The following is an 18,011-nucleotide window of genomic DNA, read 5'->3' as shown; positions in this document are numbered from 1 at the left end:
CGGCAATGATGCACCTAAATTTAGACATACTTACCCCTGTTCTATGGCAGGCGTAAATGTCTGTGACTACATGTGGCACGAGGTACATACAACTCAACAGTATTCTATAAAGCATGCATTGGAATGGTTGGAATGCCCATGACCTGCCCATACCCCTCCCATGTGAATGCCTCTTTGCTGTTACGTGCTAGAGCACTTAGGCGCCAAGTTATAGAATACTTCAATACCAATGAAGTGTGTAGCCCTCCTGGACTATATGAAGGACTCACCGGTACAAGGTTATAAGAAGCCACCTTGCTTGGAAAAAATGCAGCCTCCCTTCCTCTGGTAGGCCGCCTGGAATGGGCACTTTTATGGAGACTATGCTCTGCTGGATCCAGTCAAAAGCTTGTTCCCTGCTTCCATTAGGGAGATGGTTGGGACTTCTGGGCCTGCTGCTGCAAAGGGCAAGAGCATGGGGCCTGGGACTGTTGGGTAGGGTGAGTCAAGGAAGTATACCTAGACTTTTGAGAGTAGCAAGAACTCTTTCGACTACCATCTGAAAACCTCTGAGAGGTGGAGGCCGCAGAGGGACTGGGCTGGGATAGGGACTTGATGGTTATCAGTTTTTTCCTTGATGAGGTCACTGGTCTTTTCCACCTTGTCCCCAAAAATGTTGTCTCCTTGGCAAAAGACATCCACCAATTTTTCCTGAACAGCAGATCCTAGGTCTGAGACACAACCATGCAAGTCTGTGCATACTAATATCTAGAGTGGAAAACCTGGATGCCACATTAAAAGCAACATAGGTTGCCCAGGCTTTCGACACTCCTGCATGGCTACTAACTGGCAGAGTTCAGCAGCCTTCTCGGAAGGTAGAGTGTCTACAAACTCCACCACGCTGCCCACCAAACTCTTCAAGTAAAGGCTCATATAGAGCTGGTGGGACTTTATGTGGGCGATAAAGCGTACAGCCCTGAACACTGTGCTCCCAAAAGGCTTCAGAGTTTGAGCATCCCTACCTGGGGGCATGAAGGCATGGATCTTAGAACATCTGGACGTTCTGAGGGCAGATTTGACCACTATAGAATGGTGAGGAAGCTGTGGCTTCTCGAATCGGGGAGCATTTTGGACTCTGTATATAGGGCCCGCCTTCTTATTTACTGGATGCAGAGAGTGGGGGGGGGGGGGGTCTCTCAATTTTTCATCTGTGCTGCATTCAAGATGTGGTGCAAGGGCACTGTCACAGCTTCCTTAGGAGGAGAATCACAATCAAGGACATCCAATATCCTGTCACAGCTTCCTTAGGAGGAGAATCACAATCAAGGACATCCAACATCTCGGTCCTGGGGCTTTGGCCATCTCCCTCAAAAAGCGGACAAAGGAGAGTTCCTCTAGGGGAGACTTTCTCCTTTCCTGTAGTGAAGAGAGGTGTGAGACTGACAAAGGGATCCCTCCTCTGAGGGCTCCTCTGGTTCACTTTAGACTCCCAAGAGTGGTCTGCATCACATTCAGCAACCTCCTCCTCATCGGACATCTAAATCTGCACTTGCCTTGGACCACTGGATGTATAATCAGGCTCTGGATGGGAGCATTAAGATACAAGTCCTCTCCAGAACTCCAGGGTCGCTTCCTTCCCTGATGGGCTGGAAGGATAAATTATGTCTTCCCTGATAATTTTCTTTCTTTTAACTGCAGCACCCACATCTGCTGCAAGTGCCAATGAAAGGAGCACCTGATTGGTCAGTGCTGGCTCCAACGCGCAACGGGGCACTGGTGTCGACAAATGCCCGACAGACAAGGCATAAGTCTGCAGAATGGGCTGGGATGGCACTTACAGTCAGGATTGATGCCTTGGAATTTCACCAAACTTGGATTTGTTCCAGTTCTTCCTGTAACATAATGGATGATGACAAATAAAGACCTGTACAGTCCATCCAGTCTACCCAACAAGATAAACATAGTATAAGGTATGACGTGATACTACATATGTATACTTGACCTTGATTTATCCTTGCCATTTTCAGGACACAGACCGTAGAGGTCTGCCTGGCACTGGCCTTCTCCAGTTACTGAAGCTGAATCTGTCCAGCCACGATCAGGGCACAGACTGTAGAAGTCTGCCCAGCAACTGGCTTTGCTTCTCAATTACTGGTGTTGCCATCTAATTACTGTTAAGCTTGTTTGGCTCCATGCCTTCTATACAGGATTCCTGTGTGTTTATCCCATGCATTTTTGAATTCCATTACCGTTTTCATCTCCACCACCTCCCATGGGAGGGTATTCCAGGTATCTACCACCCTCTCTGTGAAAAAGCACTTCCTGATATTATTGCTGAGTCGGACCCCCTGCAACCTCAATTTATGTCCTCTAGTTCTACCACCTTCTCATCCCTGGAAAAGGTTTGTTTGTAAATTAATACCTTTTAAATAATTGAATGTCTGTATCATGTCACCCCTGTCTCTCCTTTCCTTCAGCGTATACATGTTCAGGTCCTCAAGTCTCTCCTCATATGTCTTGGTTGCTTTTCTTTGAATCACTTCAAGTCTTTTTATGTCCTTAGCAAGATATGGCCTCCAAAACTGAACACAAGTGGGGCCCCACCAATGACTTGTACAGGGGCATCAACACCTCCTTTCTTCTGCTGGTTATACCCCTGTCTATGAAGCCTTGCATCCTTCTGGCCATGGACACCGCCTTGTCACACTTATTTATTTGGATTTTGCTCACACGTTTTTCAGTTGTAGCTCAAAGTGAGCTCACAACTTTTTCAGTAGTAGCTCAAGGTGAGTTACATTCAAGTACACTGGATATTTCTCTGTCCCTGAGGCAATGGAGGGTTAAGTGCCCAAGATCACAAGGAGCAGGTTGGGATTTGAACTGGCCACCTCTGGATATCAAGACTGGTGCTCTAACCACTAGGCTATTCCTCCACTCTATTGTTTTGTCACATGACCCGGAACCACTCCTCGAGAGCACGCATTGGTAAAAACAGGGCCAGTGCTGGGGCAGTGACATTACTACTACTACTACTACTTAACATTTCTAAAGCGCTACTAGGGTTACACAGCGCTGTACAGTTTAACAAAGAAGGACAGTCCCTGCTCAAAGGAACTTACAATCTAAAGGACAACATGTGCAGTCAGCTTACAATCTAATGGACAACATGTGCAGACAGTCAAATTGGGGCAGTCTAGATTTCCTGGATAGAGGTTATCAATAGAAATCAAACAAAATAAAACATGGAAAAGAAAATAAGATGATACCTTTTTTATTGGGCATAACTTAATACATTTCTTGATTAGCTTTCGAAGGTTGCCCTTCTTCGTCAGATCGGAAATAAGCAAATGTGCTAGCTGACTGTGTATATAAGTGAAAACATTCAAGCATTACTATGAATGTTTTCACTTATATACACTGTCAGCTAGCACATTTGCTTATTTCCGATCTGACGAAGAAGGGCAACCTTCGAAAGCTAATCAAGAAATGTATTAAGTTATGTCCAATAAAAAAGGTATCATCTTATTTTCTTTTCCATGTTTTTTGTTTGATTTCTATTGATAACCTTAAGAGTGGACTAACACGGCTACCACACTCCTCTACTGGATAGAGGTGAAATGGTTAGGAGCCGAAGGTGACATTGAAGAGATGGGCTTTGAGCAAGGATTTAAAGATGGGCAGGGAGGGGGCTTGGCGTATGGGCTCAGGAAGTTTGTTCCAAGCATAGGGAGAGGCAAGGCAGAAAGGGCGGAGCCTGGAGTTGGCGATGGTGGAGAAGGGAACAGAGAGGAGGGATTTGTCCTGTGAGCGGAGGTTTCGGGTAGGAGCGTACGGGGAGATAAGGGTAGAGAGGTAGTGAGGGGCTGCAGATTGAGTGCATTTGTAGGTTAGTAGAAGAAGCTTGAACGTATGCGGTACCTGATCGGAAGCCAGTGAAGTGACTTGAGGAGAGGGGTGATATGAGCATATCGGTCTAGGCGGAAGATGGAAAGATGTAAGAGCGGAACTAGAGGTGGAGTCTAATCTAATCTAATATTCTGTGAATACCTTATCAGATCATCACGGATTACATAGAAAAAAAAGCTGGGCATACCCAGGAAAATACATATATAACTCCCTTATACTTGCATAATACATTAAAAGAAATCCTAAATAAAATATAATTATCACATCCTATGACAAATATCTTTCAAATAACCAAGTGTTCAGAGATTTCCGAAATAAGAAATAATTATTAAAATATCTAAGATCTGTAGGCAAATCATTCCACATTTTTGTTGTTGCAAACAGAAAAGAAGATTGATAAACTTTTTTAAATCTGCTTTAAATGACAGTAAATGCCCCAGTTTCAGGAAGAGTGGCACATCAGCATTGCTTCTATGGAGGGGGAGAAGTTCTCGCAGCACCACTGCTTCTTGGGTACTGGCGATGCTGGTATCTTGGAGCTCCTGGATGTATGACACTGGGTTCCTTCAGTGCCAACAAGGATAATGTGGAATCCTCATGGATCCTCGGGGTCAGGTCCAATGATGCTCTTCTCAAGCGGGTGCTACCAACACCTAGCGTCAAGGCAAGGGGAAACCTCCTTGTTGCCAATGTGTCCCCAGTGTCCGGTGCAGCTCCTGAAGCCATAGGGACCGATGTCTCAGATGCCGATGTCAATGGACTGGTGTAACAAAATTCCTTGCACGGAGCCTCTCGACTCTTACAGGTTATTTTTTACATTTTAAAATAGAATTTACAATGAGAGGACTGATGAGCAGGGCCCAGGAATGGCAGACACCAGTTTTCTGGACCAGTCACAGACATGACCCCGCTGCACCTGGGAGTTTTCTGGGACATAGTTGTAAAAATAGCCAATGTGAAATCAAATGGCTCAATTTTATTTTTCTTTTTAAAGAGAAGGAGAGATTAGGCGTAAGTGGGCTACAAGCTGTGAAAAAATAATGTGTTAAAAACACCAAGGAATAAAGGAAGAAACAAAAAGGAACAGAAGAAAAGTAAAAGGTCCTACGCTACTCATACCGAAGAGGCAGGGAAGATCATGAAAAAAAGTCTGTGAAGAAATATGTCATAGACATCTGCACAGCTCTACACAAAAAAGAAGAGCACAGGTCCTCCGCAAGTTGGGCGGGTAGGATGCGGTCAGGCCTGCGAAAGGCTTCAAGAATTTTTTGAACGCTGGCCAGACATGGGGAAGCTACTGCTTGCCCTGGGATTGATAGAATGAAATGATGCTACTATATGGGTTTCTGCCAGGTACTTGTGACCTGGATTGGCCACTGTTGGAAACAGGATACTGGGCTAGATGGACCATTGGTCTGACCCAGTATGGCATATTCTTATACATGTCGGGGTTCCATCAGTGATGTCACTCATATGTGGTAATCTTCTGTCCTACTTGTCCTCAGAGAATCTGAACTGCCAATTCAATGCATGTAGAATGGATAAAAAGAAGAACATTTGCTTTAACCAGGACGACAATCCACCAAAGTGCAGAGATGTGCGACGGAAAAAAAAAGACCTTTCTACAGAGAAAATGATTGCTGTGAGAGTGAATGATGCAGGCTATAAATGTTAAATAAAGACCACACAAAGACAAAATTGCAACAAATAATGAAAAAACAAGACAGCACTTGTTAACAGTTATTTTCACTCTAATTTGGAGAAATAACAGAGGATCCAAACATGCATAAAAATATATTACTTTGTTTTTCCAAAAACAAAGTACAGTACAGTCTCGATTATCTGACCTTCACTAATCCGACCAGCTGGCATATCTGACAGACTCCCCCCCTCCCCCAAGTTGACATCATCAGTCTCAATCCATTTTCTGGTGTGGCACAGAAGGAAGTTTCACAAGTGAGACAATTTGTTTCAGACTCAGGACCCTGATTTTACAGCAAAACAGCACTGTTGTGACAAGGGATCCTGATTTTACAGCCTGTGTTTATGCATTTTTTGAGGGGTTACCATTGTTTTCCGTATTATCTAACTTTTCACTTATCTGACAATGGGTCAGTCCCATTTATGTCGGATGATCGAGACTTTACTGTAGCTTTGAAAAATGAAAGAAGACAAAGACATGATATACAGCATCAGAATATACAGTGGTGGAAATAAGTATTTGATCCCTTGCTGATTTTGTAAGTTTGCCCACTGACAAAGACATGAGCAGCCCATAATTGAAGGGTAGGTTATTGGTAACAGTGAGAGATAGCACATCACAAATTAAATCCGGAAAATCACATTGTGGAAAGTATATGAATTTATTTGCATTCTGCAGAGGGAAATAAGTATTTAAACCCTCTGGCAAACAAGACCTAATACTTGGTGGCAAAACCCTTGTTGGCAAGCACAGCGGTCAGACGTCTTCTGTAGTTGATGATGAGGTTTGCACACATGTCAGGAGGAATTTTGGTCCACTCCTCTTTGCAGATCATCTCTAAATCATTAAGAGTTCTGGGCTGTCGCTTGGCAACTCGCAGCTTCAGCTCCCTCCATAAGTTTTCAATGGGATTAAGGTCTGGTGACTGGCTAGGCCACTCCATGACCCTAATGTGCTTCTTCCTGAGCCACTCCTTTGTTGCCTTGGCTGTATGTTTTGGGTCATTGTCGTGCTGGAAGACCCAGCCACGACCCATTTTTAAGGCCTTGGCGGAGGGAAGGAGGTTGTCACTCAGAATTGTACGGTACATGGCCCCATCCATTCTCCCATTGATGCGGTGAAGTAGTCCTGTGCCCTTAGCAGAGAAACACCCCCAAAACATAACATTTCCACCTCCATGCTTGACAGTGGGGACAGTGTTCTTTGGGTCATAGGCAGCATTTCTCTTCCTCCAAACACGGCGAGTTGAGTTCATGCCAAAGAGCTCAATTTTTGTCTCATCTGACCACAGCACCTTCTCCCAATCACTCTCGGCATCATCCAGGTGTTCACTGGCAAACTTCAGACGGGCCGTCACATGTGCCTTCCGGAGCAGGGGGACCTTGCGGGCACTGCAGGATTGCAATCCGTTATGTCGTAATGTGTTACCAATGGTTTTCGTGGTGACAGTGGTCCCAGCTGCCTTGAGATCATTGACAAGTTCCCCCCTTGTAGTTGTAGGCTGATTTCTAACCTTCCTCATGATCAAGGATACCCCACGAGGTGAGATTTTGCGTGGAGCCCCAGATCTTTGTCGATTGACAGTCATTTTGTACTTCTTCCATTTTCTTACTATGGCACCAACAGTTGTCTCCTTCTCGCCCAGCGTCTTACTGATGGTTTTGTAGCCCATTCCAGCCTTGTGCAGGTGTATGATCTTGTCCCTGACATCCTTAGACAGCTCCTTGCTCTTGGCCATTTTGTAGAGGTTAGAGTCTGACTGATTCACTGAGTCTGTGGACAGGTGTCTTTCATACAGGTGACCATTGCCGACAGCTGTCTGTCATGCAGGTAACGAGTTGATTTGGAGCATCTACCTGGTCTGTAGGGGCCAGATCTCTTACTGGTTGGTGGGGGATCAAATACTTATTTCCCTCTGCAGAATGCAAATAAATTCATATACTTTCCACAATGTGATTTTCCGGATTTAATTTGTGATGTGCTATCTCTCACTGTTACCAATAACCTACCCTTCAATTATGGGCTGCTCATGTCTTTGTCAGTGGGCAAACTTACAAAATCAGCAAGGGATCAAATACTTATTTCCACCACTGTATCAAACAGTTCAGGAGGGAAAATATGGGATACAATACAAATGTAATAAATAAATAAATAAATAAATAAATAGTAGGAATACAGTACCTTGGGCATGCCATCACTTGCACCCATAAGATAGTCTATTAACTGATTGGTCAGTATGTCATCTTTTGCCTGTCCAACCTGTTCAATGGGAAAAAAAATTCTAAATTTATATCTACAACAGCAGCAAACAAACTGCCTTTAAAGATTTTACTGTTTTTCAGGACCAAATGACATAGGGCCCTTTTAATAAAATGCATTAAGCACCTAACATATGGTTAGTGTGTGGTAACAGGCTACCGCACAAATGCATTAAGGTGTTTTGCGGTAGTTTCCTGTTTCTGCATGTTAAAACTATGCATTGCTGAATTTTTTAGGATTTTTTCTTCTAGGAGTGAAGCTTGGGAAGAGAGCAGGTGTGGAAGCATTAGCCAGCTTGCGCTAACTGCCCAACACACTAATACAGAGTCAATATGAGAGCATTTAGTGCCTCCTAAAGTGCTCCCACATTAACCCTCTGCAAGAACTGCATGCTAATGGTAACATTAGCACATGACCTTCTGTACAGGTACTTTTTCTGTCACTACTGGGCTCACAATCTAAGTTTTGTACCTGGGGTAATGGAGGATTAAGTGACTTACCCAGAGTCACATGAGCTACAGTGGGAATCAAACCCAGTTCCCCAGGATCTCAGCCCACTGCATTAACCCTCTAAAAGGGGCCACAAAGAACATGTTAAGAGCCCCTTGGAATGGAATTCTATAGAAAGCACCTGGAAAGAAAAGTTAACTAGAACTTGCTGGCTGTCTACACCAAGGAAGTTTGATAACAGGAGATGACATGAGCCTATCTGGCTCATTAAGTGCGCTGAAGCCAACAGGCGGAGCTTGTTGCGCTATAAATTTCATTGTTTTGGGTTACCAAGATGGCATCAGCTTCAATGAGGAGAATTAAAATCTCCTTTGGTGGAGACTAGCTTCAAACTTGTGACATCATGCTGTCTCCTGTCATCAAACCTCCTTGACATTAGCACAAGACCTGCAAAAAAAAAAAAAAAAAAAACCCCAAAACACGTGAGAAAGCCCTCTAAAAGTGCCACGTAAAACGTGTTAAGAGCCTCTTGGAATGGAATTCTATAGAGAGCACCAGGATTTACAGGCAATCCCACCTAGTGCCCAACCAGTCAACCAGGGGTGCACAAACTCGCCCCCTCCTAACAGAGACAGATGGAACACTGCAGCTAGACTCATATTTGGAAAAACAAAGTATGAAAGTGCAAAACCCCTAAGAGAAAAGCTACACTGGCTTCCACTTAAAGAACGTATAGCATTCAAGGTCTGCACTCTAGTTCATAAAATCATTCACGGAGATGCCCCGGCCTCATGTTAGACCTGGTCGACTTACCACCCAGGAACGCTAAAAGATCATCCCGCACATTCCTCAATCTTCACTTCCCCAGCTGTAAAGGACTAAAATACAGACTAGCACATGCGTCCTGCTTTTCCTACATGAGCACACAGCTGTGAAACGCACTGCCACTTAACCTAAAAACAACTTACAAATTAACTTCTGCAAATCTCTGAAAACCTCTCTCTTCAACAAGGCATACCACAATGATCAATAACCGTAAGCGTAACATATCGCCACGTTACCTTACATTCTGAATTGATTTCTTCTAAGATTTGTTTGCTAATTGTTTAACTCTATTATATCATCTACTTTCTCAATGTAACACTAATTGTTATCTTTCACTCTGTAATCGTAACATATCGCCACTTTACCTCATACTCTGATTTCTTCCAAGATTTGTTTGCTTAATTGTTTAACTCTATTATATCATCTATGTTCTCAATGTAACACCAATTGTTATCTTTCACTCTGGAATGGCGACTGACATAACAGAGCATTGTAAGCCACACTGAGCCTGCAAATAGGTGGGAAGATGTGGGGTACAAATGCAACAAATAAATAAAATAAATAAATAACCTAACGACAGAGGAGAGCCTTGACAAAATCCTAAGAGACATTTGACCAACTACCTGCTCCCTCGATCTCTGCACATCAAAGATAGTGCAGCAGGCAAGTATGGGCCTTATAGAAGGCACCATAAAAATTTTGAACACCTCTCTTTCTAATGGGCAACAACCAACAGCATTAAAAAGGGCAGTGGTTCGCCCTCTGCTGAAGAAAAACAACCTTGACCAGGACAAACTTGAAAGTTACAGGCCAGTATCCAACATCCCGTTTCTAGAACAAACAGTCTGTGTTCAACTTAATGAATGGCTAGAGTAACTGACTAGATCCATGTCAATCTGGATTCAGACCTGGTTATGGAACAGAAACAGTCCTCGTATCCCTGCTAGATGATCTTCACAGAAACCGAGACAAGGGATTTGCCTCGATGTTAGTACTGCTTGATTTCTCAGCAGCTTTTGACACTGTGGATCATGATATCTTGCTAGCACGACTGACAGAAACAGGTATCAATGGAACAGTACTTGCCTGGCTCAGATCCTATCTATCAGACAGGAAACAATCCATAATGATTGGCAGCAGCTCATCACCATCATGAACAATGACCTGCAGGGTACCACAAGGATTGATACTGTCACCTATTCTGTTCAATATCTACCTCAAGCCACTAGCTGAGCTGATTTGATCAATGGACACTCAGTTCTACATCTATGCGGATGATGTGCTGCTACTCATACCCATTGAGCCTGACTTACCTACATCCTTGAATAAACTGATTACTTGTCTAACATCAATTCAAGAATGGGCTAAACACAACAAACTTTGCCTGAACCCAAGTAAAACCGAGCTTCTCAGGGTCCCTAACACAAGTGGATACATACCTGACATCAAAATCCCTTTTGGGAAGTATGAACTCCCCCTCAAATCACAAGTCAGGAACCTTGGAATACAGTTAGATTCAACACTTACTCTGATTCCCCAAATCCAAGCAACCTTCAAGAGCTGCTTCTACTATTTGCGACAGCTGTGCTGCCTCTCTCCTTATATCGAGAAGGAAAATCTTATCCCAGTTGTGCATGCCATGGTAACATCAAGACTGGATTACTACCATGCACTATACAATGGTCTGACTACAAAGGGCCTGCACCAGCTCCAGTTGATTCAGAATACAGCAGCAAGACTCACAGAAGGTTGCAAGCGAAGTGACCACATCACACCATTTTTGCAAAAACTTCATTGGCTACCAGTACAATACAGGGCTATATTTAAAACTCTATGTCTGATCTTCAAGGTCCTGAAAGGAAATGGCCCTGAGTATCTGAAGAATAGGATGATCCTCCACACACCGCCAAGGACACTAAGGTCCTCCCAAGGACTTTCACAACTACACCCTCTCCAAAAGACATTGCACGATGTGATATCCGCAAGCGAACCTTCTCCGGGGTAGCCCCCACACTCTGGAATGCACTGACTGAAAAGCTCCGCTTAACACAAGACTACCTCTACTTCAGGAAGCAGGTGAAAGCTTGGCTCTTCAACCAAGCCTTTAATGGAAGAAGTAACTAACTTGTTAGTCTCATTCACACACACAAGGATTGACTCGGGCTGCACATTCTGCAGCGGGACATGTTTATCCACTCCTACCCTAGCTGAGATAATATTTAACCATCTCTCTGAGCTCACGTGCAACTTTCTTCAAATCAATAACCTTACTTTCTAATTCTTCCTACTTTCTTACTCATCTATATGTTACAACTTTGCCATACCCTTCACTACCAATTATAATGTTCTAGTACATATTGTGTTGTCATTGCAAGTAGTATACCATGCCATACTTTGTATTGTTGTTCGAATATTTTTACTGCTCTAATTACCTATTGCTCATGTTTGATCTATTCTTACTGTACACCGCCTTGAGTGAATTCCTTCAAAAGGCGGTAAATAAATCCTAATAAATAAATAAAAATAAATAAACTAGCACTTGCTGGCTGTCTATACCTTAGTGGGCTGAATAGTTCACTTACTGTCTTACGGTTGTAACAACTGCAAGGATCCAGCTTATCTGAAATCAGTTCATCTCCAATCCTCACCGAGATAGAAATCAATCAATCAATCAATCTAAGAGGAATTGCTTCTTCTTAACCTAGCTTTTTTATCTGACTTTTCAGTCAGTAATATGTTCCCATATAACAAGTTAATGAAGTCCAAAATAGCTTCTTGCCAGATATATTTTTTAGACATTTCTCACAATAAGTCAATGACATACAGATGATCAGAAGCAAGTGCCAGCGCTAGAGGCTGTTAGCGTCATGCTAGTGCCTGCATTTGCTATCGCCTCATGATCAGAGTCCCCGAGCGCGTGAAACAATGCGCTCGCGGGCTCTGAACGCAACTAGCATGCAAATGCATGCAAAACAGAGCTCTTAGCGCAAATAGCATGCAATGAATTGTAAAACTATTCATCCCCAATGATCAGCGACCAGTGCGCCAAAGATTGACTTGCTGGCCGTGGCAAACCCTACATCAGATCCGAGCTGGTGTTAGTGTTTGCAGTCACAAAAGAGAGGGTAATACAGTATACACCACAGACCAAAAAAAAGCAACGCTGGGCCTTCAAGATAGAGATAATAGCCGTCCTTTATTCTGAAAAAGACCCGACACGGGCCGTGTTTTGGCGCACAAACGCCTGCCTCAGGGGTCTGAAAAAGACCCGACATGGGCCATGTCGGGTCTTTTTCAGAATAAAGGACAGCTATTATCTCTATCTTTAACGTCCAGTGTTGCTTTTTTTGGTCGTTAGTGTTTGCAGACCATTGGGGAGGAATAGTGAGCCTTGTCCAGCATGCATTTGTATGCTAGCAGGCCCCCATTCCCCACAATGAAGCAACCCCTACAGGAACCGACGACCCCCCCTTCCCAGCGACAGGGGGCTGGACCTCCTGTCCCCTGGTCCAGGGAGGGCTGGAGATCCGGTGGGTCTCCAGCCCCCCTATCCCCCCAGCATTTCTAAAAAGTCCCTGGTGGCCCAGGGGGTGACCAATGACCCGACCCCCAGTGACAGGGGGAATGGAGGTTCAGCGGACCTCCGGTCCCCCCGATCCCCTCCTGACACAGTTCAGGGAGGGCTGGAGATCCGGTGGGTCTTCAGTCCCCCTACCCCCCCCAGCATTAGTTTTTTCCCTTATATGGTGTGAAGCCCTGACCAGCATATCCTAGGCAGGGCTCGGTGCCGCCATTTTGTAGGCGGCATCGAAGGGAGGCAGGCTACCTCCCTCCTCCAACTCAAGGTAGGGGGGTAGGGGGATTGACAGCGGCCCACTGGACCACCAGGGACCCCTTGCTAATGCAAAGGGGAGGGGGGTTAGGGGGGGCTGGAGACCTTGCTCGGGGCAGGGGTAGTTGGGGTCTGGTGGTCCCATGGACCTCCAGCTTCTGTGTTTAGGTCTTGGCTTTTGACAGACTAGACCTGTCAAACAAGTGCGGGAGGATTGTGCGAATGCTCAGGCACAATCCTCCCGCACTTTTACCCCTGATCAGAGATAATTGCATGCTTTAATTTGCATGTCATTATCTCTGATCATTGGTCCAATAACACCCTGCGCTGTTCCAGCGCTATTTTTAGAGCGCTGTTTGGAACAGCACAGGGCTTTTGATCATTTGCTTGTGAGTTCCGTTCCCTTAGCACAAACAAACATCCAGAGCCAACAGCCAACTCATCCATGTACTATTTTTCATTCTCCCTACTTCGCAGCAGCCATAAGGTAGCTTGTGCCTATAATAGAACAGCATGAATTCCTGTTTTTCCTTGCACGTTATTGTTTGTATACTTTAGTTGCCCCTGTTATAGATCTTAGATATTTAACTTGCACCATCTCACTTGTAGATATTGCATTATATTGAATACACCTTCCTATGAGTTCCTATGTGGATTGTCTTCCCCCTATTTCAGATTCCACTATGTCCCCCTCCTCATCCCCTAGTCCCCTGGAAAGAGTCCTTAATTTCTTTCCCGCTGATAGGAAAGAACTTACCCGCTTATGTCAAACCTGGCATACCGCTTGGTCCGCTAAGGATCAAGGACTGGAATGGCCATCAAAGGGCTCATTTGATCAGGGCAAACTCCAAGCCTTGGTCTGCTACAATGAGTCCAACAAAACAGGAAAATCTAGGGATAAACATTTAGCTGCTATTAATAAGTTCATACTTATTGCACGAAAGGAGTTTAGGTAAATCCGATACTGATCAAGCCCCCTACCAAGATCCAGTGACACCTACTGCCCCACCACCTTATGACGCAGCTGCTGCCGCAAGCACCACTAAGTTGCTACCATGTGCAGTGGGATATACCCCAATACCCCCAGGATATTGTGATAAACCTATCACCGATCCTCTGCTACAGAATTCCCTGGGATCTCAGACGGGGACCTCCTCATCCCAGGGCTCTCAAACAGTGACACCTTCGCTGACTGCGGGATCTCTAGCTCCTGCGATTTTCGACCCACCTACCACTGTGCACATTGCTGGTGTTGTTGATATATCTCCTCTTTCATCTCAAAAGAACCCTCTCCCTATGTCCCAGGGGTCGGCACCAACTCAACCGCCCATAACCCCCGCAACAATACCAGTGGCTCAGACTATCGCTCAGTCGCCCACTGTCACAACTGCTCCAACGATGCAAGTAACTACTCAGACCCAGACTCTGACCCCACAGACACGTCATGTCTATCGCACTATTGGAGGTTATGAGATTGAGATACCCCCTCCCATTATTGAACAATATCCTTGTGTCCAGAACCCACCGGTTCCGGTCAACATCCAACGCCCAGCTACCAGTCAAACTGACGCGGCTGCCCAGACCTCCCTCTGTCCAGCACTTGGATCAGGAATGACCTCACACATGACCACCCAAACGACTACTTACCCATATATGGGACATACAACTCAGACATCACCCCCACCACCACATTTGGACTCCTCGGCTCAAACTGGTCCCCTGCCCCCGCCATCATTACCATGCCCTCCTCTGTCTCAGTTACGACAGATGGGTTTTGTTCCATGCAGTCCTGCCACACAGGCACGCGCAATTTGTCAGGAATTATACGATCAGGGTTATGTAAAATTACCCCCTGACTCGGATAATCCATCCATGCCCATTCTTGCACCTGAATGTTCTACTCCCCCTAGATGGGATACGTTAGGTGCACGGCCAAAGGTTCAGATACCGGCTAAAGAGGGGCAACCAAAGGTAAGACCCTCCCCATTAGAAGAAGCATGGGAAGTTTTAAAACAACAACTCCCAACAAAATCTGACATGGAGGATATTCGAAACGAGCCTCCTCCGATACTCGATTTTTCCTCTCTTCAAGATAGCGATTCACCTCGTCTCACTTTCCCTAAGGCTCTTCCCCTTACTACCCCAGTCCCCACTGGAGAACGACCTATGCAATATGGTCATACATTGGCCAGTATGGGAGATGACCTCGCGTTCGTTTCAGAAGGACTTCGTTCCTTGCGCAAGTCCCTGTCAACACAACCGCGTTCTGATATCCCGGACACTGTTGCATCTGTTGCACCAAGATCCGAATTACCCCAACAACATGATGTTATTTCTCATCACACCAGACAGCGGCACCCTCGAAGTTATCTTACTAATGAGGGATCCAGCCGCTGCCTAGCAGTCATTGACAGTCCCCGTCACTCTACAGGTCTGAATATCAGTACAGAACCTATCTTATCCAGTCCTAGCACACCTGCCCAATATGTCGCCTTACATGAGAACTCATGGCATTATGTTCAGCCATGGATTGATAACCTTGCAGGATGGTCTGAGGCTCTCCAGCCCCAGTCTGCCCTCTTCCCACGTGAAGGATCCTTGCGGTCTGACAAGCTCTCGTTAGTGCGAGATCTTATTTATGACCACCCTGACCCCCATTGGGATCAGCAAACAACCCTTTATCTAATCCAGGGTCTTCAGGTTTGGAAAAAGTATGAGAATCAATTCCCCCCCACCGCCGCGATCGATCTTCTTACATCTTCATTGGTTAAACCCTTTGAGAAAGTAAAACTCTTTCCCCTGCTGAATAAGATGTCAGGGGGTGTCCCTCATACAGAGTACACCCCACTGTCGGCTGTTGAATTAAATAGCCTAATACTACAACTCCCAGATATTGCAATGGGAGGCAACCGATGGTTAAAGAAATTACAGGACATTACACTGGGTACCACCCTGTCAGTCGGTGATATGAAAGCGCTTTTGGGCAGAACCCCACACGCCAGTGTCACTGACATATTCACTCAATCAGGTTATGCCAAATTTGTAACAGATACACAGTATGATGGCAATCCTTTAACAGAGATTCAGACCAAAGTATTTCAGGAAATCCGGACCATGTATCCGGCTCTTAAAGATTTTTCAGTTATCACTTCCCAAAGATGGGAAATGGATTCAGAGCCTATTGAGGCTTACTTGCTCAGACTCCAAGATCTCTTTAAAGAAGAGACGGAGGAAAAATTTGACTCTGATAATGCCCTTCCAGTGTTCTACCATTTACTTAAGGGAACCTTACCTGCAGAGATTAAAAATAAATTGGAGAATACAGTTGGCCTCCAATTGGAAAAATGGCCAAAGATTCGAGAACACATCCTTCATCATTGCAGACGGCTTATTAAAAGTAAGCAAGATGAAGCTCAACATCGTAAGACAGTACGCACTAACTTAGAAGTGCTGCAAACGGAAGATCTCAAAGAGAAAAGAGCCTCCAAGAGCTCTGACACAGATCCTAATACCCCCGAAACCTCTCCCCCTGTTATTGTTATGTATGCTGATCAACGCTATGACAATAACACCCGAAATCAGGGCCCACGGCCATACCGACCAGACCGTAGAAATGATTACCCTGAAGAAAGAGGTCGTCGCGCTCAACCTCAGCGAGGTCCCCCAAGGGGCCCGCCTGATTCCAATAGACGACCCAGAGACTACCGTTCCCGGCCCAGTCCTGATCGCTTTCCAGATGTCCAGTGCTATCGCTGTCAGCAATACGGTCATTATGCACGGGAATGCTCGCTACCACCACAAAATGCACTTATGAATCAAATCCGCCGTCAAAACCGTCAAAATCCCCCAGAACGCCAGTCCTTCCCTCTATGGAACCCAGATCAACGTCGCCCACAGTGACTAGGCGTGGTCCGCACTGCAGCAGGATTGGATGATCCTATGATCACCTTGTTAATCTGTGATGTTCCCGTCCCCTTTTTAATTGACACAGGCGCTTCTCGCTCTGTGCTTGCCCATGTTCCGCACAAACTGCAAAAGTTTCTCAAAGTTTCCCCAAACAATATTACCACCACAGGATTTGATGGTGTCCCGACGGACACACCACTGCTTGAACCCTTGCCAACTAAATATGCCGATCTACAACTATCAGCTCCCTTTTTGTATGCTCCACTGTATCCTGTCAATTTACTGGGAAGAGATCTGCTGACATTGTTTCATTTTGAAATTCATTTTGATCCTTCCCCTAATGAAAGCACTTCACTCATGATGGCTGTCACTTCTATGGTTGAGAAACAAATAGAGGTGGCGCTGAATTATTTGCCGGGTTTCCTTTGGGCCACACCTGATAAGCCCTATGGTCAAGTAACAGGTCCTCCCCATCGTATCCAGCTCTTACCTGGCTGTAAAGGCCCCAAAATCGCCCAATATCCACTGAAGCCTGAAGTTATTGCTGGAGCTCAGGAACAAATTGATTCCTTATTACAGCAAGGCATCATTGAAAAATGTAATTCACCATACAACACTCCATTGTTCCCTGTCCCAAAGAAAGAACCTGGCGCCTTCCGTATAGTACAAGACTTACGAGCGCTAAATGACCTCACTTACGCTACATTCCCAAATTTGGAAAACCCGACTACTCTCCTCAATAGCATCTCCTTGCAGACATACCATTCCACTATTGATTTATCCAACGCCTTCTTTTCCATCACTCTCGACCCTGTAAGCCGTCCGCTAACGGCCTTCCAATTCAATAACACAACATATCAGTGGACTCGCCTTCCCCAGGGATTCACAGACAGTCCTACCATCTTTTCCCAAACTCTAGCAGAACACATACAGGAATTTAAACGTGATAGGTATGTTCTCCCACCACATACTTCTATTGTTCAGTATGTGGATGACATGCTTATTACATGCCCTGACTTTGACACTTGTGTTCAAGTCACCTGTGACTTTCTAGGCTTTCTTGCTACGAAAGGCTACAAAGTTAACAGAAAGAAATTAAAAGTTGCTCAGACACATGTTACCTTCCTTGGCCATCACACTGGCCCCCGTCAG

General features: G+C 45.1%; 1 protein-coding gene across 2 annotated transcripts in view; it reads right to left on the bottom strand.

The window, feature by feature from the left end:
• Nucleotides 1-18,011, bottom strand: part of WDR19 (WD repeat domain 19) — a 565,820-nt gene that overhangs the window by 95,470 nt on the left and 452,339 nt on the right. For both annotated transcript variants that reach the window (XM_030191304.1, XM_030191303.1), the window contains exon 29: nucleotides 7,769-7,846. In XM_030191304.1, the coding sequence (XP_030047164.1) occupies nucleotides 7,769-7,846 (78 nt within the window). The remainder of the gene's footprint in view (nucleotides 1-7,768; nucleotides 7,847-18,011) is intronic.

The sequence above is a fragment of the Microcaecilia unicolor genome, chromosome 2 (assembly GCF_901765095.1).
Source record: "Microcaecilia unicolor chromosome 2, aMicUni1.1, whole genome shotgun sequence".
Taxonomy (NCBI): Eukaryota; Metazoa; Chordata; class Amphibia; order Gymnophiona; family Siphonopidae; genus Microcaecilia; species Microcaecilia unicolor.
This window is presented reverse-complemented; position numbering and strand designations above follow the sequence as displayed.